This window comes from Drosophila navojoa, chromosome 3 (genome assembly GCF_054131105.1).
Source record: "Drosophila navojoa isolate 15081-1374.11 chromosome 3, UAZ_NAV_1.0, whole genome shotgun sequence".
Taxonomy (NCBI): Eukaryota; Metazoa; Arthropoda; class Insecta; order Diptera; family Drosophilidae; genus Drosophila; species Drosophila navojoa.
This window is the reverse complement of record NC_142891.1, coordinates 1,752,589-1,777,243: the sequence shown is the minus strand read 5'-3', so window position 1 is coordinate 1,777,243 and position 24,655 is coordinate 1,752,589. Positions and strand designations below refer to the sequence as shown.

The following is a 24,655-nucleotide window of genomic DNA, read 5'->3' as shown; positions in this document are numbered from 1 at the left end:
AATTTATAAATGGGTCAGCAAGGAGAACTCATTTGCTCTATTATTGGGGATTGAGAGTATAGTTGTTGTCATATCAGAGCTAAAGATTTGAGATCTGTAGAAGTGAAGAATTGTAAATTTAAAATGTATAAGATACGGTATACAACATACAGTATGCAACATAAGACGATAGATCAATACTTGAGTCGACCTGATTGTATCCTCGATTCCCTTGCTTGTTTGCCTTAAAACTGAAGATATGAAGCGCACATCGGAGTTTAAGTGTTCTTGAAATTATCGATAACTTTTAATCGATCAAATATATATGAGAAAGTTCGTAAAAATTAAATCCGAGAGAGAAAAAGCTGCTTGGGAATAAATTTTTATTTTTAATTTGCCTCCAGGAAGATAAGTAACCAAAATATCGAAAGCAATCAGAGAAACCCCTGCTTAGCAATAAGAAATATACTTAGCTTTGCTCAATAGCTTATCAATATGGCTACCTCTAAGCTTCTTGCTCCCTAGCCGTCTATCAGAAGAACTAGAACTCAGAGAACTCTAAGAACTACAAGAACTATAGAGCTAAAATCTAAAATATATTATCTCTAGTCAATTTATCATATTTTACCTAGTCATAAAACCAAAAAATCGATAAATATCGATATTAAATTGTATTATTCAAGCAATTTATATCAATTTCTATGATTTCACTCTGCCCAATTGTAAGCCCCATCTATATACATATACATATATGTTGCTCCTCTGCTGTCGATCAATCGTCACAAGGCAAATCCGTTGCCAAACGCATTTGGCAAACAAATGCACGAAGCGTTGATAAATTCTCAATGCGTGCGCATCAAAGTATGCAAAAGTTTTCTGCTTCTTCTTCGTCGTCTATTTTTTATTATTGAGAGGGAGGGCGGTGAGAGGCGTGTCACAACCGCAGGCGACGATTTGCACTTCCACTTGACTTAAAGTATGAACAGAGCGGGGCGAGTGTGAGAGGGGCTTGTGGCTCGATAGGTGCGGAGAGGGTGAGGGGAAGGGGGGTAGATGGGGCAACTGTCACGTTGTGAAGTGTGCGTGGCAAATGCAGAAAATGTATTTATGCAAAAGTTGCAATTGTCAGCGCTGGTGCAAAGTGCAAAAGTGTTGCGCGAAATCAACGACAAGTATTCGCACACAAACACACACACACAGACACAAACACACACACACACACATAGACAGGCAGACAGACAGACTCGCTGATATATAAAAGAGACAAACTGTGGCAAGTTTATGCGGCGCTGTTCGTGATATGTTTAGTATCAAAATGGGATTATTTGGCTTGCGATAAATTTCTAGAAGATCTCAAATAATTTTATTACAAGGAACATTGAGTTGAAGAGCGTTTTAAATATCTAAAAATATATAAATATATATAAATATATAAATAAAAAATATATAATTGGTATTGAGAATACTTTGCAATATTTAAAAATACTAAAATTTTATACATTTAAAATTTAAAATATAAAAAAATAAAATAAAAACAATAAATGGAAAATTATTACAAATTTAAAAAATAATAAAAATTTAAACAAAATTATATTAATAAATTTTAAAATAATAAGTAAAACAAATAAAAATTAAAAAAAAAATTAAATAAATAAATTTTAAAATAATAAGTAAAACAAATTTCATTTGGCAAAATTAATAAAGCAAAAATAATAATTAAAAAAAAAAAAAATGATGATGATGAACCTAACTATAACATACGAAGATTTAAAAATTAATTTAAAAAAAAATATAAATAAGAAAATACTTATATTTATTTATTTATTAAGTATAAATATATTTTTATTTCCTTTTAAAATATATTTATTAAAATATTATTATAAAATTATTATTATTATATTTATTATTATTATATTTATTATTATATATTAAAAAATTTTTCAAATATTAAAAATATAAACGTACAAAATATTTAATAATCAAGCAATAAAATATAGTGAATATTTTTATAATATTTTTTCGTGAGAATTCTTTGGGATAACTCCATAAAATATCTACATCGGAATGTGCTAAAAACTATTGGGAAATATATATTAAGCAGTACAATATATGGCTTCTTCACCGTTCAATTGATAGCTGCTCTTCGAATTGATGGGCTTTAAATTTGACAATCCTTAAGTTTTTATTCCCCCAGCCGGGCACAATTTGTACCTGGAGTTGTTATTCAATATTTATTTTTCAATTTTCACCTGAAACTTGTTCAAATAAAAACTCAAACGCATAAACCCATATACTTATGCTTTCACACGGACACCGCAAACTTTGACAAGCGTTGACTTTTCAAATATCCTAACACACACACACACACACACACACATTTATTGGTAGACTGTTTGTGGAGCGAGCTCTGGGCGCACCTAGCTGAGTGTTTTGGTATTTGAATTGAGTTTTGCATTGCCGAACTGTCGCCAAGTGTTGATTATGTTTCGCAGCTTTTGTCACATAATACAGATAGAAATATATGTATATATATGTGTGTGTGTATATATATATGTAGGTGAATGATATATTGAATGCATTGCTCGTCGACTCGATTTGCATTCATGGCCCGATGCGCTTATTGAACGCAAATGCATTTGGAGCGGCAATCCATTCAAAATATATATATATAAATATATTTGTAGTATATTTTTTCATAGAGCATATTTATATACACATACATATATATAAATAATTTATTTTGTATATTTTGCATATAGAAATACAAGTATTTATATTCAAATCGCGTGCTTAGCCGAAAGCATTCAAAAACCTGCTGACCCATTTGCATGGGGAATAGGGTTACGCACTCACACGCGTGTTGACTGGGACTGTATACCCTATCAATGTAGAGCAGTAGATAGTGGATAAGTGCTGGGCATAAGAGTTAAGTTCTGGCTTTAGCTTAGGTTTAGCTCAAGTAAAAGCTCTAGTAGGTCAATAGGATTTAGAGCTTTTAGCACCAGAGTTGACTATCGATTTTTATCTGTATGGTTATCGATACTTAACTATTGTATGTAGAGAAGAGAATTCAACAGGCAAAGGAAAGACCTGAACAGCTTCGCATACATAATTAAAATCATTTTTGAATAAAAACTTTAAACGTAGCTCATATATTCAATTGCTTTAAGCATAAAATGTACTTCTGAACTGATATATAAAATACTAGAAAATACTGTATTATAGCAAAAGGCAAAGCAATCTTTCTTTACAAGAAACACCAAAGTCCTTTATATGTGTTAAGTTCTATTCCAAAAATATCCCAAGATATATATTTTAAAAATGTAAATTAGCTTTTTAGACATTTTTTATATACTCACTGAAAAGTCTGCCAAAATATTTTTGCTCAATAATTTATAGGGTATTTCTTGGGTGTCATTTCGCTTTCATCTCACAAAACTCTGACATTAATTCTATGGACAAAATTAAGCCCAATTAATGAGCAACTAAACATGAATTTAAAGCGCATTTTAATAGAGTTTTTAATTAATTTAAATTTTTTGCTCGCCATTTTAACATTATTTATTAGCGAGCTTAACGAGCACTAAACTATATCGATTTACCAAGCCCACCTCTGCTTCTTCTCTCTCATTGCAGCCGACATTATACAGGATTTAGCAAATTAAACTAATTGCCAGTTAAGAGACAGCAACAACAACAGCCAAAGCAACAACAACAAAGTATTTAAAAATATTACAAAAATAAAACATAATTTAAAATGAACAACACGTTTTGACATTAGCATTAAGTAAGTAAAACGAGCGCAAAATTACAATAAAATTCTGCACTGTTTTAGGTATTTAAGTGGCATTTAAAAAATACGCATTACATAATTTTTGTAGGTGTCTGCTAAACGGAGAAAAAAAATTAAACATGAAAAGTAAAACCAAACAAAAAAAAAAATTGCAAAAACGTGTGAGATCCGTTCAATTTAAAACAAAATTTCGACCAAATGCAAAAACCAAAAAAAAAAAAAAAACTTAGATTTAAAACCTAGTGTATAAATAACATATTTAAAATACCATAAAAAATACTCAACAAATATACATGTATATTAACTTAAACAAAGCGTGCACTTTCGTTAAGTTTTGTAGCATCAACAAAAATAGGAGCTAGAGGACATTTAATAGAAAACGAGTATACGAAAAGTATAGTATACAGACGGTGCTCTGGCAGTGGATGCGATTGATTATGCGATGAATCATGTGAGGGAGTCGGCAAAGGAAAATGGGTTAGCTACTGAGTGCAAGTGAGGAGAAAATTAAGAAAAAATTCCTTTTAGATTCTATTGACTCATTATTATAATTCATAATGAAAGATCGAAATTAGATAATTCACATTTCAGATAAATGCTTTCTATTATGTGATGAATCTTGTGGGGGAATCGGGAAAGAAAATTGGTTAGCTACTGAGAGAAATTGAGGAGAACGAATAGTATTTATATGTTGTATATATTCTTGTATCTCTACAGTGTCTGATAATGATATTTATTTATTGATGAACGAAAATAATCCTAGAAATGGTTTTTAATTTACATTTCTGCGAAATACCTTTGATTATGCTATGAAGCTTGAAAGGAAAGGAAAGGAAATAGGTAAATGGAATCGATTAGCCACTGAGAGGAATTGAGTAGAGGCCATAATCTATTCCTTGTAGTGTCTAATGAGTATATACATATATAATGCTAGACCGAAAACACTCACAGAAATTCGAACCGATTGACAAAATGATTACCTCTGTTAGATTTGATGTTCGATGCCCCTCAAAATTCAAAAATATCATATATCACATATTCCCTGCAGCCCGAATTAGCCTATTTGACCAACATTTCGTATTGTGATAATTATTTATATAAATGCGTATGTATGTGTCTATGAATGTGAGCCATTTAATTATAAAATGTGGCCAAATTGTTGGTTGTTCATTTGGCGAGCATTGAGAATGTGCGACAAATGCAAATAACCAGAAAATTCGGATTGAATTCGTTGTAAAACCAAAAGCCAAACACAAAAGCCACCTTTGAGGTTGCAATTGTGCGAAAATCTATACAAAAATTGTGCGGTCAATATGGAAAATTTAGCAAAAATTAAATAAACAGTTATTGCAGACCAACACAGGCTCACACTCACATGCTGCACTACAACAAAATCGCATTTTGATTGCATTTACAATATGTGGGAAAAAGTCATACGATTGGCCCAGCGAGTCGCACTGAAAATACCCTGAAGTTAGAAAATTTTTGAAAGGCATTTTTTTTTTTTTGTTAAGCCAAACTATGTTTGGAGTCATAATTAATTTATTATCAAATGACTTGCCTATCGATAACATTTTCTTGGCAATTATTTTCGATTTTTGATAACGAAATTAACATTTCTTATAAAAAATGTTCTCATAAAAAAGATTTCATATTTGATCGATAAGTCTCTATTCAATAAGCTGTTCTTGTTTAAATTATTTATGATTTTATTCACTGCTCCCTTTTCGATAATTATTTCGATAATATTTGTTATCCAATTGCATTGATAGTAATTTGCTCCAATCTTTAATCAAATAGATATTGATAAATTTTATTGATTTGCTGCATTTTTATAGTGATTTCTGTAATCTACTTCTTATAATAGATGATATGAGAAAAGTGGGCTATTCACGTTTATCGATGACTATCGGAACATTTATATATCTATCCATTTGCTGCACTGGTAATGGATAAAATGATGAGCTATTAATGTATATCGATAACCTTCGGAACATCCAGCTATCTATCTATTGGCAGCTCGTAAAATAGATAGCATTTTGAAAGTGTGCAATCACGTGTATCGATAACTATCGGAACATCTACTGATCTTATAATAGATTATATAATAAAAGTGTGCTATTTGCGTATACCGATAACTATTACAGTAAAGGCATTGCTAAGATTGGTGGAGAGGAAACTATGAAACTTGTCTATCAATAAGAATATGTCAAGGCACAGTCAGACATATTAATATTTACTACTTCAGCCCTTCAGCATAATATCTCATAGCGTAATCAACGTATCCACTGCATAGAGTATGACGCAAAAAATAAATAGAGTATGTAGAAAAAAAAACACAATCGAAAGCTATTGAAATGGCAAAGGCCACTCATTAGCCTTTGTTTTTGTGTGTCACTGAGTGTGAGTGTCAGTGTGTGTGTGTGAGTGTAAGTGTGTGTGTGTGTGTGAGTGGCTTATTGAGTCGCACAATGCGCGGGTGAAGGATGATCAACAACTAATTGCACTGCTAATTTCAATTGTTGCATTGTCGTCGTTTATAATCACGAAAATTGTAATTACAAATTACAATTGAGGGCCCGTTTTTACGCAAATTAGATTGTGCAAATGCTGTAAATTAATTTCGAGAGCCGAAATGGCCGTTGACAAAATCAAAGCGCAAAATTTCAATTTATTTGCCGCATTCTTCGGGCCTAATTGCCAAACGCGTAATTAACTAGGTCAACCAAATGCCATTCACCAGCCACATACATATGTACATACATATTTATTAAGGCACTTAAAGGCCAAGAAATTTCCAGTCAACTCTGATATTATCAAAGTGAGCTCTGAATATATTCTATATAAAATTGTATAATAAGCTGATAGGAATAGAAATATTAAAAACACCAAAATGAATTCAATTTGTTCGAATCAAATGGATTTTATGTCAATTCATATCTGGGTATATATTTATATATGTATGTAGAAGTCTGTAATGTGAATGGCTTTCATTTCAATTTTATTAGACTCTGCTGCTGCTCACCTTATTCTCCTTTAAAGTGAAATAAAAAAATAATAAATACAATATTATTAATTGGTTAATTGAATGATTTTCTTTTTTTTAATTTCAATACTTTTTTATTAATTTTAAATGAATAAAATCCAATTGAAATTCCTTTATCTAATGCAATTGTATTCATTTGAATATGATTTTTCCTCCTTTAGAGTGAAACAAAGAAAAAATATATACAATATTACTAATTGATTAATTTCATGATTTTTATAAATTTCAATACCTTCCCATTAAATTTAAATGAATAAAATCCAATTTATATTTCTTTATCTTATGCAATTATATTTATTTGTATGTGATATTCATATATTCTCGTTGCCTTTTTATTATATCCAATCTACAATTTGAATTATTTGTGCAGCTAATTAGCTTTTTAACATTTTTTATTCCGCCTCTCTCTCTCGCTCTCTCATCAGGATTATAAGCTCACAAAATACCAATCAAAGGCTCTCCAGCTCCCTGCCGTAAAGCCCACCTCTATGCTAAACTAAACTCTTGCACGCATTGCTATAAACTAAATTTTGAAGCACATTTCTCCATTTACTCTGCCAAAAAAATAAAAAATAAAAGGAAAATGAAGTAGCTAAAATGCAATTTTCATTTCGTGTTTATGGCAACAAAATAGGTTGTAAAAAAATAAAAAGCAAACCAAAGAATATAAAACACTAAATTAGTTTTTTATATATTTGAATATATACAAATAAAAATGCTAAACTATTACAAACTGCGAGCGAAATATAAGCTGCGAATGCATTTTATGCAAAACTTGAACCAATTCATTTTTACTTTTGATGATAAAAGTTTTCAAAAATGAATTGCATAAAAAAAAACTGATTTATATTCCAGCGAAAAGCGTAATTGAGGCATTTATTTTGATATCAAACAAACAAATAAGCCACTCAAAAAATGCAGAAAACAAGATTAAAAAAAAAAACAATTTTTAAATATATAAATGAAAAATAACTGCTAGCAATGTAGATACCCTGTAATTCAAATTTATCTGTGTTTACATATTATTTTATATTAGTTTTCCTAAAGACATTTTAAAACATGAAATACTTATATCAAGAACAACTGAGAAAATAACCAATAAAAATGCAAATACCCTGTACTCAACATGACATTAATTTGCCCTATTCAGTGATTTTATCTTCTCATTTTCAATACCCCATTAATAACTGTGTTTAAGTGTCTAAAGAGTCAACTTTATTCACTGCTTAACTCATTCAATATTAATCACAGTTAAATAATAGCAAACAAAAAATTAAAATATGTTAAATAATTTACCAATATTCATATTAAGAACAAAAAATGCAGCGGAATGCATTTGATATTAGCAGAATAATTGTAAGCACTTTGTATATACATATATATCAAATATTTACATAATTAATCATAATAAAAAAAATAAAATAAATTTTAAAAAAAATTAAGATTTATTGTATTGTATTGTAGTACATGAAACAATTTAATTGATTAATTCATGTAAATACACAAATATAAAAAATATAAAAATAAATTCAAATGAAAGCCAATATAAATAGTGTAGCAAATATTTAATTAATTAAGAGTTCAGTAAGCAAAATAAAAATATATATAAATGAATACAAATATAGAAAAATATGTTTACATTTTTAATACATTAAAAAGTATTTTAATTATTTTTTTAAATTAAAATATGTCATTTAAAATTATAATTAAAGCTCAATAAAATTTTTTCTTCTTACTATACGCAATTTGTTTGCAATAAAAATTTTTTTAATTTTAATTTTTTATTATTTTTTTTATTTTAATATCAGTTATTAAAAATTTTGTTGCTCTATCTTTGAGTGTTTTCACTGTCGTAGTTATATTTAAGTCAAACTCGATTTATTATTAAAAGCAGTTGCATCTATGTGTTTAGCTTTAAGATAAAAAGATAAAGTAAAAAATAAAATAAAAAAATGAATTGAATCAAAAATAGTCCAACAACAAAAGCAGTGTAAGTAGTTCTTTAAGCCAAACAGATTTGATGTGCAATTAATTTTCTCTTTTTCTCTCTGTAAACTAAGGAAAACCAAAGTAAACAAATAAAAATTAAATTAAAAATAAATACAAAAAATAAATATATATGCCTAATTAAAACCCTATACGATCTGCGTAGATGTTGGTCGCCAGGCGCTCCAAGCATTTTACTTGAACTAAATTTTAACTATAAATTAGCTGGTAAATACTAAATATATATATATACAATATCTATACGATATTACATGCATATGAGATATAACTATTATGAATAAACTGAAAATGTAAAACTCTAAAAAAAATGTTTCACACTCTTTTCTTTTTATATACGGATTGGCAGGGCATCTCCGACTCGAGCAGTTTCGACTGGATCTAGTTTTTGATTGTTTTGATCGAGTAACGGGGCAGTCGCCCATTTTCTAGGCTACAAACACAACAAATTACATATATATATATATTTATACATGTATACATAGATATACACACATTAGTATAGATATATATATATATATATCTATACATGTATCTTTCGATGCATGTGTAGCAGGAGCAATGGGCAGCAAGAAATGGAGTTTTCTCTCCGAAATGGCAGCCATCTGGCTGCTGCTGATGATCTACGTGCTGCTGAGGCAGGCGAACAAGGTGCTCATCCGGATCTTGAGGCGACGAGCGGCGATTGCGCACCGTCGCCGGATGGCGATGTACTACAGTGAAGCAACAACAACAGCAACAACAACAACTGCTGTGGCAACAACTACAACAGCATCGGTGGCAACAACAACAAAGCGCAGAAAGAGCAGAAGAAGTCGAGATGCTGCCGCGGCCGCTGCTGCTGCGGCTTCAGCTGCTGCTGCTGCTGCTGCTGCTCTGCAGGTAAATTGAAAACGCAAACAAAAAATGTATTCCAATTGTTTTGCAGGCACAATTAAAAAAAAGGAAAGACACTCTCTCTGTGTGTGTGTGTGCGTGTGTGTGTGTGCTGGCAAACCGCAAATGGTGACATTGCGCAAATAAAAAACAATTTACGATAAACATCAAATTTCCACAAATTACCTTATATTTTACGTGAGTTGCGAAACAGATTGTAAACCACACGCAGACACAAGCTGCACACACACAGAAAGAGAGAGAGAAAGCGAATACACACACACACACAGACACACACTGACAACAAAAAATGGCAACAATAATGGCAGCAGCAGCAGCAGCAGCAAAAAAAAACCGCGACGCGCTGATTTTACAGCACGTTGAGCATTCGCCTCGTTGGCCATTGTTTGCACTCTGGGGCAACGGGGGGTCAGGGTTCAGGTGTGCGCTCGCCCCCCCCCCCTCCACCTACTCTCTGTGTGTGCTTTAAACGTAGCAGACACGCCTACACTTAAATTTCGAAATTTGCAATTATTTTTATTGCTCGCCATTTTCGCTTGCTGTTTGCGCTGCGGCTTTGCCTTTTTGCCAGCCACTCGACAAAATGGCAACGGTGGAGGCAATAGAAGTGGCTCTGCGGGGGGTGGCGAGGTGCAGTCAAGTGTAGAGCTCGCCACTTTGTAGTACCCATCATAAATTTACCAAAAAAACAAAAAAATAAATAAAACAACAACAAACAAATGCGCTTTAGTTGAGTTGCGTTTCGCCCTCTCTCTTTCTCTCCTTCACTGTCCTCCTCTCTCTTTCTTTCTGTGAGTGTGTGTGTGTGCTTTGGAGATGTTCTGAGCCTATCTAGACAAATGGTATTCATATGAGATTCTGATTTAACTCAATATAATGGAATTGAAAGTTAAATTTTAGATTATTTTCTATGTATTTTTTAGTATTTTATGTTTAGTATTTTATCAGTACTAAATAATTGTAATTAGAATAATTTCACATACTCATTTCATATTTTTATTATTTTTTTAGTATTTTTTTAATTTAGTATATTATTTAAATAATTATTTATATTTAATTTGGGTTAGACTAACAATTCTATTTTTTTTTTTTTTTCGATTGTATTTTTTAGTATTTTATTTTTAATGCTAATTCATTCTAAAAGAATAATTTCTGTTTCATTTTCTTAATGGGAAATTTTAAGAATTTTATCGGGTTTTTTTTTTTCAATAATAGTTTATTGTAATTATAATAATATTTTTTCATTAGCTTGTATTTTTTGGGTTATGCTTATTAATTGTATTTATTATAATTTCTGTTGAATGTTTTATTATTTTATTTTATGTTTATTTATTTATTTTATATTATTTTATTATTATTATTATTTTTTTTAATATTTCATATATACTTGTAAAATTTCATTTTAACTATAGTTTCATGTTGTTAAATAACGTGAAGTATATTTTTGGTATTTTATTTATTTTTTTTTTAATTAATTTATTAGGTTTAGAATAATTTCTCAGTGGACCGAAGTAATATTCCAAAGAGTATCTTTGTATTAATTAATTCATTTATTTACATTACATTACAGTGAAGTATTTGTTCATGCATTTTTTTAGGATTTTATTTTAATAATAATTATGTTAAGAATAATTTTTCAATGGATTTAAGACCTAAATAATATTCCAAAAAGTACCTTTGTATTAATTCACATTTATTTAAACATATTTCAATTCAATATTGCTTAAATGCATCTCTCTTTTTTCGTATAGCTCGTATATCCAACCCAAAATGACTCGAGTAGTTCAGTAACTTCACTGCAAATATCTACTGGGTATTCCAAATTGCACATATTTTGAATTTATTTGTCGTTCACACACTCTCTCTCTCTCTCACACACACACACTCCCTCACACACACACACACCCACACACAGATATGACTTTGTTATGACAGCAGAAATTGTCATGTGTTTGTCATCCGATAAAGTTCAAAATTTCTATAGCATGGGCGTTGCTTTCATACCTTGCCGCAAATACAGTTTTTCATTGAAATATTTACTCTCTATGTATGTATATGTGAGTATGTGCTGTTGCTCCCAGCTCCCAGCTCCCAGCTCCTGCTACACTTGCTTTAATGTCAAGGCTATTTTCGATAGTAAATCAAATGTCCCAGAGGACGTTGCGTGTGTTGATAAGCCGCCAAAGTAGAAGAAACAAGAGGAGGACGAGAACAGCAGGGGGCGTGGCTTATAGATAGAGCGGGCCAGAGTTTCGACATTTCGCCAGTTATTTTTAGCAGTGGCCAAAGGTCGCTTTCATCATTTCTCAATTGTAGCCGACATGACCTCATCAAAGCTGAGTTTGAGAAATTATAGCCCATAGATCAAAGACTTCGCTCTATGTCCATCTCTGTCGGTGCAATGTCACTTACCCAACTACAAATGCCTTGGGCAACAATTTCTGAAGCTTTCTCTGCATTCTTAAATGACATTCTCCAGCTACATATGCGCTAAGCTCTCAGCTAACCCCACACACACACACCAACACGCACACACACACACAGGCAGAGCGCTTAGATATGTTGACAAGCTGCTCTAAATTCTAGAATATGTAGCTTTCTGCTTTGGCGTGCTCTAATTGTGCCCGTAGGTGGCTCCATTTTCAGTTGTCCTGGACTATCACATTGTGTGTGTGTGTGTGTGTGTGTGTGTGTGTGAGTGCAGAGTTCAATAATCTCCGAGTCCTCGCGCAGAACGGGCCGGCGGGCAAATAATTAGGCGCGTCTTTGGCCTAAGCTCGAGCAAGCAATTTGAGCCAGCACGGGCTACAGCAAAAATGTGATAAGTAGCCGTAAAGTAGGCAACGAGCAAGTGGTCAGCGGCAGTTGCCTAGCAGTAGGCAGCAGTCAAGGCCCCGACGGGCGCCGCCAATGTAATTAGAGAGCATTAGGATTAGGCTTACAAATTTCCAGCTGAAGGCCAACTGGCCGAGGACAGGGCAAACAAAAAGAGAGAGGAGGAAAGCTATGCTGAATCCGGGGTATATTTGTGGGGAACCCGCGAAAACTTTAAACAAATAAATCAACTTTATGGTGCGTAACAGCAACGGCAAAGAGGAAGAGTAGGGATCAGATCCACAGCGACACCATTAACTGACAATAGCCTGGGGCAAGGTGAAATACTTCCCGGATAACAATAAAAAGTACGTTCCGCTACTTTAAAATGCGCAGATACAGATACAGATACAGATACAGATACAGATACAGATACAGATACAGATACAGATACAGATACAGATACAGATACAGATACAGATACAGATACAGATACAGATACAGATACAGATACAGATACAGATACAGATACAGATACAGATACAGATACAGATACAGATACAGATACAGATACAGATACAGATACAGATACAGATACAGATACAGATACAGATACAGATACAGATACAGATACATAGATACAGATACAGATACAGATACAGATACAGATACAGATACAGATACAGATACAGATACGATAACAGATACAGATACAGATACAGATACAGATACAGATACAGATACAGATACAGATACAGATACAGATACAGATACAGATACAGATACAGATACAGATACAGATACAGATACAGATACAGATACAGATACAGATACAGATACAGATACAGATACAGATACAGATACAGATACAGATACAGATACAGATACAGATACAGATACAGATACAGATACAGATACAGATACAGATACAGATACAGATACAGATACAGATACAGATACAGATACAGATACAGATACAGATACAGATACAGATACAGATACAGATACAGATACAGATACAGATACAGATACAGATACAGATACAGATACAGATACAGATACAGATACAGATACAGATACAGATACAGATACAGATACAGATACAGATACAGATACAGATACAGATACAGATACAGATACAGATACAGATACAGATACAGATACAGATACAGATACAGATACAGATACAGATACAGATACAGATACAGATACAGATACAGATACAGATACAGATACAGATACAGATACAGATACAGATACAGATACAGATACAGATACAGATACAGATACAGATACAGATACAGATACAGATACAGATACAGATACAGATACAGATACAGATACAGATACAGATACAGATACAGATACAGATACAGATACAGATACAGATACAGATACAGATACAGATACAGATACAGATACAGATACAGATACAGATACAGATACAGATACAGATACAGATACAGATACAGATACAGATACAGATACAGATACAGATACAGATACAGATACAGATACAGATACAGATACAGATACAGATACAGATACAGATACAGATACAGATACAGATACAGATACAGATACAGATACAGATACAGATACAGATACAGATACAGATACAGATACAGATACAGATACAGATACAGATACAGATACAGATACAGATACAGATACAGATACAGATACAGATACAGATACAGATACAGATACAGATACAGATACAGATACAGATACAGATACAGATACAGATACAGATACAGATACAGATACAGATACAGATACAGATACAGATACAGAAGATACAATATACAGATACAGATACAGATACAGTACAGATACAGATACAGATACAAGATACAGATACAGATACAGATACAGATACAGAGAAAGATACAGATACAGATACAGATACATATAGCGATACAGATACAGATAATATCCAGATACAGATACAGATACAGATACATATACAGATACAGATATCAGATACAGATACAGTTCAGATTACAGATACGGAGTACATATACAGATACGATACAAACAATACAGATAAAGATACAGATACAGATACAGATACGATACATATCAGATACGATACAATACGATACAGATACAGATCATATACAGATACGATACAGATTACAAATACAGATACAGATACAGACAGAATTAACAGATACAGAGACAGATACAGATACAGATACATATACAGATACAGATACAGATACAGATACAGATACAGATACAGATACAGATACAGATACAGATACATAATACAGATACGATACATATACAGATACAGATACAGGATACAGATACAGATACAGATACAGACAAATACAGATACATACAGATACAGATACAATGACAGAATACAGATACAGATACCATCAGATCAGATACAGATACAGATACAGATACAGATACAGATACAGATACAGATACAGATACAGATACAGATACAGATACAGATACAGATACAGATACAGATACAGATACAGATACAGATACAGATACAGATACAGATACAGATACAGATACAGATACAGATACAGATACAGATACAGATACAGATACAGATACAGATACAGATACAGATACAGATACAGATACAGATACAGATACAGATACAGATACAGATACAGATACAGATACAGATACAGATACAGATACAGATACAGATACAGATACAGATACAGATACAGATACAGATACAGATACAGATACAGATACAGATACAGATACAGATACAGATACAGATACAGATACAGATACAGATACAGATACAGATACAGATACAGATACAGATACAGATACAGATACAGATACAGATACAGATACAGATACAGATACAGATACAGATACAGATACAGATACAGATACAGATACAGATACAGATTAAAAAGCTCCTCTACCCTTCTCTTCTTCTTCCTTCTTTCCTTCTTTCCTTCTTTCCTTCCCCACTTCTTTGTCTTCCTCTTCTTCCTCTTCGGCCTTTGCCTTTGCCAATGACAACTTAAATTGACGAGGCGTCAGCATCAGACGCGCATTTGCATGCAGTTTCCTAAGCACCCGTAGAGCTAAGATGAAAATGTCCCTCTGTTCGCTTCTCTTGTGTTCTCCCCGCACATTCTTCGCCACAGCACGCCTCCAACTCTGGATTGGCAATTGGCGTAGAGCGACGCGACAAACCCGCAAAATCTAATTTGGCCCAAACCACCAAAGCAATTAAAGTTGCCAAACGGACGAACGGTGTGAACCACTCAAATCGACTATGCGAGTGTGCGACTGTGCTAGCTGTGTGTGTGTGTGTGTGTGTGTGTGTCTGTGTGAGTGTGATGGTCAATAAATACACTTCACATTTGCACGAAAATTTACCGTTGATTTACGCGTATTCTGCATTCGCTCAATTTGGCCAACAAATGCGACGCGTTTTAATTAATTTTCACACAACGGAAAAAAATTTCTGTCCTTTAAAAAAAAAAAATCTTTAATATCTTTGCACCTGTTGGGCGTGCCCAACGATGTGATACCTGTTCAAAGAGTGAAGTGTAGAAAAAAAAATCTATGAATGGCAAACGACTTTGATAGATATATGAATGCAGGGAAGGAGAGACAGAGTGAGAGAGAGGGAGTGAGAATGAGAATGGAAAAGGGAAAACGAATTTAATGACATGACAATGATAATGACAAAGACAATTAAAATGAAATAGATATATATAAAATCTAGAGAGAAAGAGAGAGACGGAGAGCAAATAGATACCTAAAGAAAGCAAATTAGATCGAAGGAGAGAGATGACTTAAGGTTGAGATTGAGAATATAATAGAGATGTGGGTAGAGATTGACACAGGAGCAGAAGGAAAGACAGAGTAAAAAAAAATTCTAATTTCCAACTTTTACTACTTTGCATTCAGAACTGACCAATCTCGATATGCCCCATCGCACTGACTGAGCGGGCATATAAATCTATTTTTTTGGGAGTCTGCATACAAATTACAATGCATGTGGCCAAATAATTTGCACAAACTGGGCTTGCGTCCACGTTGCCCCATGCCCCATGCCTCTTGCCCCTTGCCACGTGCTGCATGCTGCATGCCCAGTTGCTGCTGGTGGCATATTGGGGCTAAAATGCGGCTGCAATGCCGCAACTGCTCAGCCACGGTCATAATTTAAAACAATTTCAAATTGCCAGCAATCGCGAGCTGCTCTCAGCTTTATTTCATTTCGTTTCGTTTTGGTTTCAGTTTCAGTTTTTAGTCGTTTTTCATCTCTATTTCGGATTTATTTGTTTCCGTTTTTTCTTTGTATTTATCGGCAAATGCGTGCTGCTCGTCTCTAAGCAACCTATTGCAATGCGATTATCATATGCCCTGTAAAATGCGTATCTACTTTTATGAATAAACTGCTGAAATTATTTGATGAATATATATTTCACTCTATCTTTGAATCTATAAGATATTGATAGACAACATAGTATTTAACGTAATAAGAGATATTATATCTGAAATTATATAAAGATATTTTATATTTATTTTATATATATTTCTATTTATATTTTATTTTCTACTCCTAACTAAGTAGATGGTGAATTGTGAATGCATTTGGTCATTATATATGTTATTTATATTTATATACCTTGACATATCTTGCATTATCGTGAGCTAACAAAATACAGTAGAATACAACGGCTCCTCTTTTATATATAGCGTCTGTACGGTTATAGCGATGAAAATTCTGATTCCTTAGACAACTGTTTATAAGTTATAGCGGCTTCCGGCTATAACGACGGTCCCTTGAGTATTGTTATAGCCGGAGTCTACTGTATATAAAACAAATTGATTAGGTCTTTTCATTTCAAGGTATTTTGTGTATTCTATTCTATTTCATTTCAAGGTATTTTGTGTATTCTACCTTCCTATACTCTACTCTACTCTACTCTATTCTACTTTATATATTGCTAAATTTATCTTTTGTCTCTCTCTTTATCAGTCCAGTTTTATAACTCTGTCTCTTTCTCTCTCTGTCACTCTATCTATAGATCTCGATCTCTATCTCTCTCTCACTCTCTCTATCTCTCTTTCACTCTTACTCTCTAACTCTGTCTGTCTCTCTCTGTCTCTCTCTCTCTCTCTGTCTATCTCTCTCTCTCTGTCTATCTCTCTCTGTCTATCTCTCTCTCTGTCTATCTCTCTCACTCTCTCTCTATTTCTCTCTCCGTCTCCCTCTCCCACTCTTGTTCTTACTTTTTTTATCCTCTATACATTTTATGGTAATTAGAGTATTAACTCTTTACCACATGTCTCTCTCTCTCTCTCTCTCTCTCTCTCTCTCTCTCTATCTCTCTCACTCTCTCTGCCCTTCGATATTTTGTATTTTCTCCATTCGCTACACGTCATAACGCCAAGTTAACTTTGTATCTGGGCAATTGCCACGCCCACTTTTAAACGCTCTAAGCATCGCAGCCATCAGCTGTCGCAAGTCCCTGAAGCGCGTTCGGCTCGCATCAGCTAGCCCGTTGTTTGTTTTAACGATATTAACCGCGTGGCTAGTCAGCCATTGGTCACGCCCATAACGCCCAATGTAATAAAACTATAAAGCGCGCCAACTAGAGATGGCCGCGTGCTGTCCACTAACTGTTTACAGAGCGGCTGACTGAGAGAGTCGAAAGTCAGGCTGCATATGGAAAACTGTTTGCATGTGAAAGAAAATCCTTTATATATATTATATTTTATACGGGCAGCCTTAACTGCATGCGATAGTTAAGTGATGGGTGCGTTAAACGGTCACGCGCTCATCAATAGCTTTGCTGTAATGGCCGACGGGCGACTCCAACGCCATCTGTTGGCTGCACGCCGAGGCGCTGTTTGCCAGATGTTGTTGTTGTTGTTTTAGTTGTTGTATTTACTGCAATTTTTGTTGCTGTTGTTGTTGTTGTCGTCATTGTCGCTTTGCACATTGCATTTTATTGACCATAACTGACTTTGTCATTGTATATCCCAGAGCTGAAGGCGAAGACGCGGCTGGGGCAATGCGGGAGGGGCCGGAAGGGGGCGGAAGGGATAGTCATTCAGCTGCGTAGACGATGCTACAGCAGCTGTTTGGCCATGTTTCCTGTTTGTTTTTGCGAGTTGTTGTTGTTGTTGTTTATTGTTGTTGCTGTTGCTGTTGTTGTTTTTGTTGCTGTTGTCTTCTGGCTGCTGCCGTCTCATTGCTCATACGCCGCGTGGCCGCGTTTTTCGCGTTGTCATCAACAGCAGCAGCAGCAAAAGCAGCAGCAGCCCGCAGGAGAGAGCGAGGCTCGTGTGAAACATTGTTGTCCAGGATACCCTGTAATAATGCGAAAACTAAGAATATCTGTTTAACAAAATGAAAACATTTTAGCATTGACTTCGAAGACTCTGAATGTGAACAGCTAAAAATGAGATGACTTAAAGACCTTTTCGAGCACTTCGAATATCTGTCTCCTTAAATGGAATTACTACTAGAGTATATGCATCGAATCCGATAATTCCAAATATCCCATTTTGGAGCATCATATCATTTAAGACATGTTATAAATGAACGAATCAATAATGCGACAAAAATAAGAGGAAGACTCAATGGCTCTTTCAGCATAAACATATGTAAACTTCCTATACATTCCGATAGTTTTACTTCTACAAGCAGACCTTGGCTTTCTTTAATCCCCCTCTGCCGGGCATCTGCTAGTCGTTCATTGCCAACCCGAATACTCTATCCGATAATTTCAAATCTCCCATTTCGGAGCATCATATCATTTAAGACATGTGTGCATTTCAGTTATACATGAACGAAACAATAATACGGCAGAAACAAGAGGAAGAATCTACGGCTCCTTCAGCATAAACATATGTAAACTTCCTATAAATTCCGCTAGTTATCCTTCTACATATAGATCTTTGCTTTCCTTAATCCCCCTCTGCAGGGCATCTGCTAGTCGTTCATTGCCAACTCGAATATTCTATCCAGTTTTTGTTGCACCTGTGCAGCACGCGCACGTGTTGTAGCCGAGCTTAGCAGCTTTAGCTGCCTGCTGGCATTAAACTTTGTATGTGCTCCTGCTCCTGCTCCTGCTGCTGCTCCTGCTGCTGCTTCTCCTGCTGTTGCAGCTCTCTGATGATTTTGTTAACTTTGCTGGCAGTTTATCGTGCGTCTTGCAATTTGTCAAACAATGTGTCACATGGCTTCAGAGCCACCCCTGAAGTTGTCCCCCCCACCCCCCTCATCTGCCACTGCCTCTGTCGCTACCTCAACTGACTGCGTGTTGCACATTAATTAAATGACTTTCAACTTTTGCATGCATTTTGCATTAGACAAATTAATATGAAAATCTCCCGGCGCTTGGCTAATTAAGCCACTTGTTAGTCTGCCTCGTTTCAAATGAGGCACACACTTTACGAATGTGCTACGTGCCATCAACTGGCTGCTCCACCTCCCACTCCCCCTTCTCCAGCTTCGTCAGCTAATCCCACATGAACTCGTCAAAGTTCTCCCCCGAAAAAGAATAAAAATGCAACTCGAGTCGCTTCGCGTCGCTCGCCTTATCAGCGCCATAAACGGCTAATCAAGCGGGCAACAACAACAACAACAACAACATTTCGTACACTCAATTGACACACTCGTGACCCACAGAGAGCAAACAAGCTCTGGCTCTGGCGAAAAATAAAAAGTGCGAAAAAGTAAACAATTATCAAATCGAGACCGAAATCGGAGAGGCCAAAAAATTAGCACTCGCTAAAGAGCGAAAGCAGAAGAGAGTGTAAAGCAGACGACTCGAATACCCTACAAAATTGTTACAACTTGAGCGTATTTGTTTCGATTGAGAATAATGTTTAGACAATATTATTGAAATCTATTATTTTCCACTTACATATATAGTATTACTTACTTTTATAATGTATAAAAATTGGAAAATTATCGGACTCTATCAATTTGGCGCATTCCACCAATCAGTTAATAACTTAACTCAGATAAATAGTTGATAATCGGCCAATAAATAAGTCGGGTAATCAATCCAATCAATCCACAAAAATATTTTTATATAAACAGATTCGTATTTTATTCTATACAACAAAACAATATTCATTATCATTCAATTAATCGAATGGATTGATAAACCCCACTAAAAGAGTTTTGTTCAGCTGGCATACAATAGTTTAATAATGCAATTTTAGCTTAAAGTTCTTATCAATCGTTCAGTCAATCAACTTTATTATTATATTGTTATTATATTACGTCAACGCAAAACTTATCAAATTTGGCTCAGCCGATCTATACGGCGACTATTAAACCACATTGCTTATCATTAAAACAACTTTCACTTCTGCATATGAATAGATAAGAAAACAATTAAACAAAAGAAAGAACTCTTATCTAAATAGCATGCGAATCTTATTAACTACATTCTTATTCAACAAAGCAATCAATCAATAGAGCTACTTCTGCCACATTCATTTTATAACAGTGTTGTATAACACTGTCTGTCCATTATAAACTTGATATACAATTTTAATAGAATAGTCATTTAATAGGCAGTTTAAAAGTGATGTATGACAGAATTATCACAGTTTTATATAACACTTTTAACAGTCATTCAATCAGCCAAACAATATTTCTCCCATTCTCAGACAATGTAATCCACCCGATAATTTCCGTATGACCCTCGTTTTATTTATAGCGCCTACAATCGTCGGTTATTCACCAACATTTTTATTTCCCCCATTTTTATCAATTCGATAAACATAAAAAAAAAACCCTCCAATCAAGCTGACCACTAGAACAATGAGAGAATCGCGAGAGAAACGACGAACAACAGCAGCAATGATTGTGCCATGTGCTTAAACATTTTATCATCACTTAAGCAATGGGTAAATGGGATTTTATTTTTATATTATATACTCTTCGTGCCTATTTGCATTTGACAATTCGTCCAAGCCATCCTCTCCCTGCACCTCGTGCCTCACTGATAAGACTTGGTTTCGGCTATCAGTGTTAGAGTCTGAGGAGAGCTCATAAAAAAACGTTTGCCTTTGTTTTTATGGCTGTGTTTGTGTCTGTGTTTGTGACTGGACAATGAGTCATTTAAAGCGTATAACACTTAGCCTGAGGTGAAGTCCAAAGCTCTAAATGCTAATTAGCTGCATAGATGGGCCACATAGACTATGAGCTGCGCTACAGTGAGCATAGCATATGTAAATTGAAAGCGTATTAATAATTCAATTTAATTTTAATATAATCTTATCACATAATAGCAAATTTCAAACTTTAATCTTAGTGATTTCAAGTGCATTTTCAAATTTGCTACTTCACATTTGAAGTGCAGCGCATTTAAAGATTATAACAGCTCAAGCACAAACGTTCCATAACAAACGCTCAGCTGTTATCGTTTACGCTCTCCCTCTCTCTTGTTATGCTGCGCTCTCAGCAGTTTGCTTTCGCAATTCGCTGCGTTCACGGCGATTTGCCAGCAGCTTGATTTGCCTGCTCAGTGTGCCATCGATTTTTCCACTCGCCGCTTCGACCAATTCGCTGCTCGCCGCGTCGCCTTACTTGTTGTCCTAGGCCAAAGACCAGCTGACGGCGGCGAAAACATTGACTTCGGCTGCCGCTGCGCCGCTTCGGCTAACGTAACGCAGTGAACGAGGGCGCGCTTCGTGTTGTTTACGTGATGCATTCGACACAAACGCCACGTTTCTGACAGCTGCAGCGGCTGCAGTTGCAATTCGATTTTAATTTCTGTTGTGTGCCGCATTTTGTTGCGAATTAATTAAACAATTTCCTAATGTTTTGCAATGCGAAAACGCAAACGTAGAGAAAAACGCGTCGTGATAAGCAGAAATCAAATCAAAGCTCTATGCATTTAAGCAAGGCGTTGCGGCAGTGACTGCGTGAGTGAGAGAGAGAGAGAGAGAGAGAGTGAAATTGCGCGTGAGAGCGGAAATTGAGGCTGTCACGAACTTGCCGCATTAGCACAAAGCAAAACGCAACACCGACTATAACAATAACAAAAACAATTAAGAGAGAAGGAGCAATAAGAAGGCGAAACAGAGAAACAGATTTGTATAAATTGCAGCGGAAGTGCGACTGAGGTTTGTAACAGCTAGCTTATGTTTGTGTGTGAGTGAATATAAGAGAGAGACTGTAAGTGTGTATAAATATGAGTGTGTGTGTGTGTGCTTTCACTTTCGCTTTCGTTACAGCAAATTGCACTAAATTGCGCTTTTGACACAATTTAGCTCAAGTGTTTGCGTCATTATTTCTCATTCTGTTCCCACCTCCCTCTCCCTCTCTCTCTTCTTTTATAATTGAAAACTGATTTAGGCAAAGGACGCACACACACACACATGCATGCATACATATACATAAATATGCCTCTCATTATGCAGCGCGCGTGACTCACTGTGGGCGATCCTTGGCGCCCGTCCATTTTGGTTGCCGTGTCCAGGACAACCAACAAAAACAAATTTATGGCCAACAATTAATTTGAAGCTACAAAATTTTTGAACAAACGCCGCGCCATGCCACGCCCAATGCCGCCCCGCCCAAGTATTTCAATTAGTATGAAAAAGAAAATACATATATACTTGGGCGATAAAAAATATTGTTGCTAATTTCTTTTATTATTGTGATTTATGTTGACGCCGTGCTAAAAAGAGCGAGAGCGACAAAGACAGGGAGCGGAAGAAAGAGCAGCATAGCAAATGCTTCTGAGAAAAACGTGAAACGTGTTCTTTAAAAATTAGCTTCAATTAGTGGAAATTTTATTGGCGAATACTTGAGTTACATTTTACAAATGTGCTATTATTGTTGTTCCATTAAGATAATATATCAAGTTCATTTAATCTATATATGAAGTTAACTTTTATACGTCCTTTGGTGAAAGGCATTTGTTATTATTTTTAGCTTGCGCCAATTTTTTCAGTTTTATTTTTATATATTATTTAAACACGATAGAAGATTTTGAATTTATTTGTTTTTTTTTTTTCAATTTTTTTAATAACTTTAATTTTATTTTATAAATATAATTAATGTCTTATATTCTTATTTATTTTTTTTTATTATTTTTAACTTGCTCCAATTTTTTCAGTTTTATTTTTATTTAAAATTTAAACACTATAGAAAATTTTGATTTTTTTTTATTTATTTATGATTTAATTTATTTTTTACTAGAAATATATTGTTTAAAATTAATGTCATATATTCCTATTTATTTTTTGTTATTATTTTTAACTTGCGCAAATTTTTTCAGTTTTATTTTTATTTAACATTTAAACACGATAGAAGATTTTGAATTTATTTTATATATATTTATTATTTAGTTTATTTTTTACTAGAAATATATTTTTTATTTATTTGTTTTTTTTTTTTTCAATTATTTATAAAACTTTAATTTTATTTTATTTTATAAATTTAATTAACGTCATATATTCCTATTTGTTTTTTTTTTTTTTAATTTATTTTCTTTTATTTATTATTTTACAAATAATTTTTTTATTTTATTTGTTTTTTGTTTTATTGTCATATATTCTTATTTATGTATTTAGTTTCTTTATTCTTATTTATTTATTTCTTTATTTAGTTTTATCATAAAAAAATATTGTTGACATTGTTCATAAACAAAAAGTTTAGAGTCTTATCAGCTACCGATAAATTATGGGAGATATTTTTAAACTGATTTCTTTTTTCAGATAATGATAAATATAAATAAATGCTCTCTCTCCATATACACATATTTGCCCATTTATTATATATCTATCTATATGTTTACGTACATATATTTCAGTTCAATGAACACCTTCCCTTAATATGATTAATTGTAGGGCTGGCCTTGCATATTTGTTTTGTTGGGGCATAAAAATTATATTGACTTCATGGTATTTCAGTGCAATCATATTTCCTGTTAAAATTACTTCATTAAGAACTGATGCAATTTTAACAAGAGATAAAGAAAATATGCATTTTCAAGTTTTATATGAATTTAAAAATTATTTTATAAATTTAAAAAAAGATATATAATTTTGTAATTGTTTTTGAACTCTAAAACAGGTTATAAAAAATTACAGAAATTTTATCTACATTATTAAACAAAAAGTTTCTTTAAATA

The 24,655-nt window shown here is 33.8% G+C and overlaps 3 protein-coding genes across 9 annotated transcripts in view; 2 read left to right on the top strand and 1 right to left on the bottom strand.

The window, feature by feature from the left end:
- fred (friend of echinoid) overlaps positions 1–3,921 on the top strand; it is a 139,751-nt gene extending 135,830 nt beyond the window's left edge. For all 3 annotated transcript variants that reach the window (XM_089257297.1, XM_089257296.1, XM_089257295.1), the window contains one exon: positions 3,616–3,921. In XM_089257297.1, coding sequence (XP_089113423.1) covers positions 3,616–3,644 — 29 coding nt within the window. In that variant the 3' untranslated portion in view covers positions 3,645–3,921. The remainder of the gene's footprint in view (positions 1–3,615) is intronic.
- LOC108649906 (uncharacterized) overlaps positions 1–24,655 on the bottom strand; it is a 69,053-nt gene that overhangs the window by 4,196 nt on the left and 40,202 nt on the right. The gene's annotated exons all lie outside the window — the stretch shown is intronic.
- capu (formin protein cappuccino) overlaps positions 9,292–24,655 on the top strand; it is a 44,476-nt gene continuing 29,112 nt past the window's right edge. The window contains exon 1 of one of the 4 annotated variants that reach the window (XM_089258572.1): positions 9,292–9,704. In XM_089258572.1, coding sequence (XP_089114698.1) covers positions 9,384–9,704 — 321 coding nt within the window. In that variant the 5' untranslated portion in view covers positions 9,292–9,383. Of the gene's footprint in view, positions 9,705–22,047; positions 22,641–24,655 lie in introns of those variants that run through there. The other 3 variants (XM_089258575.1, XM_089258573.1, XM_089258574.1) reach the window with 3 other exon arrangements.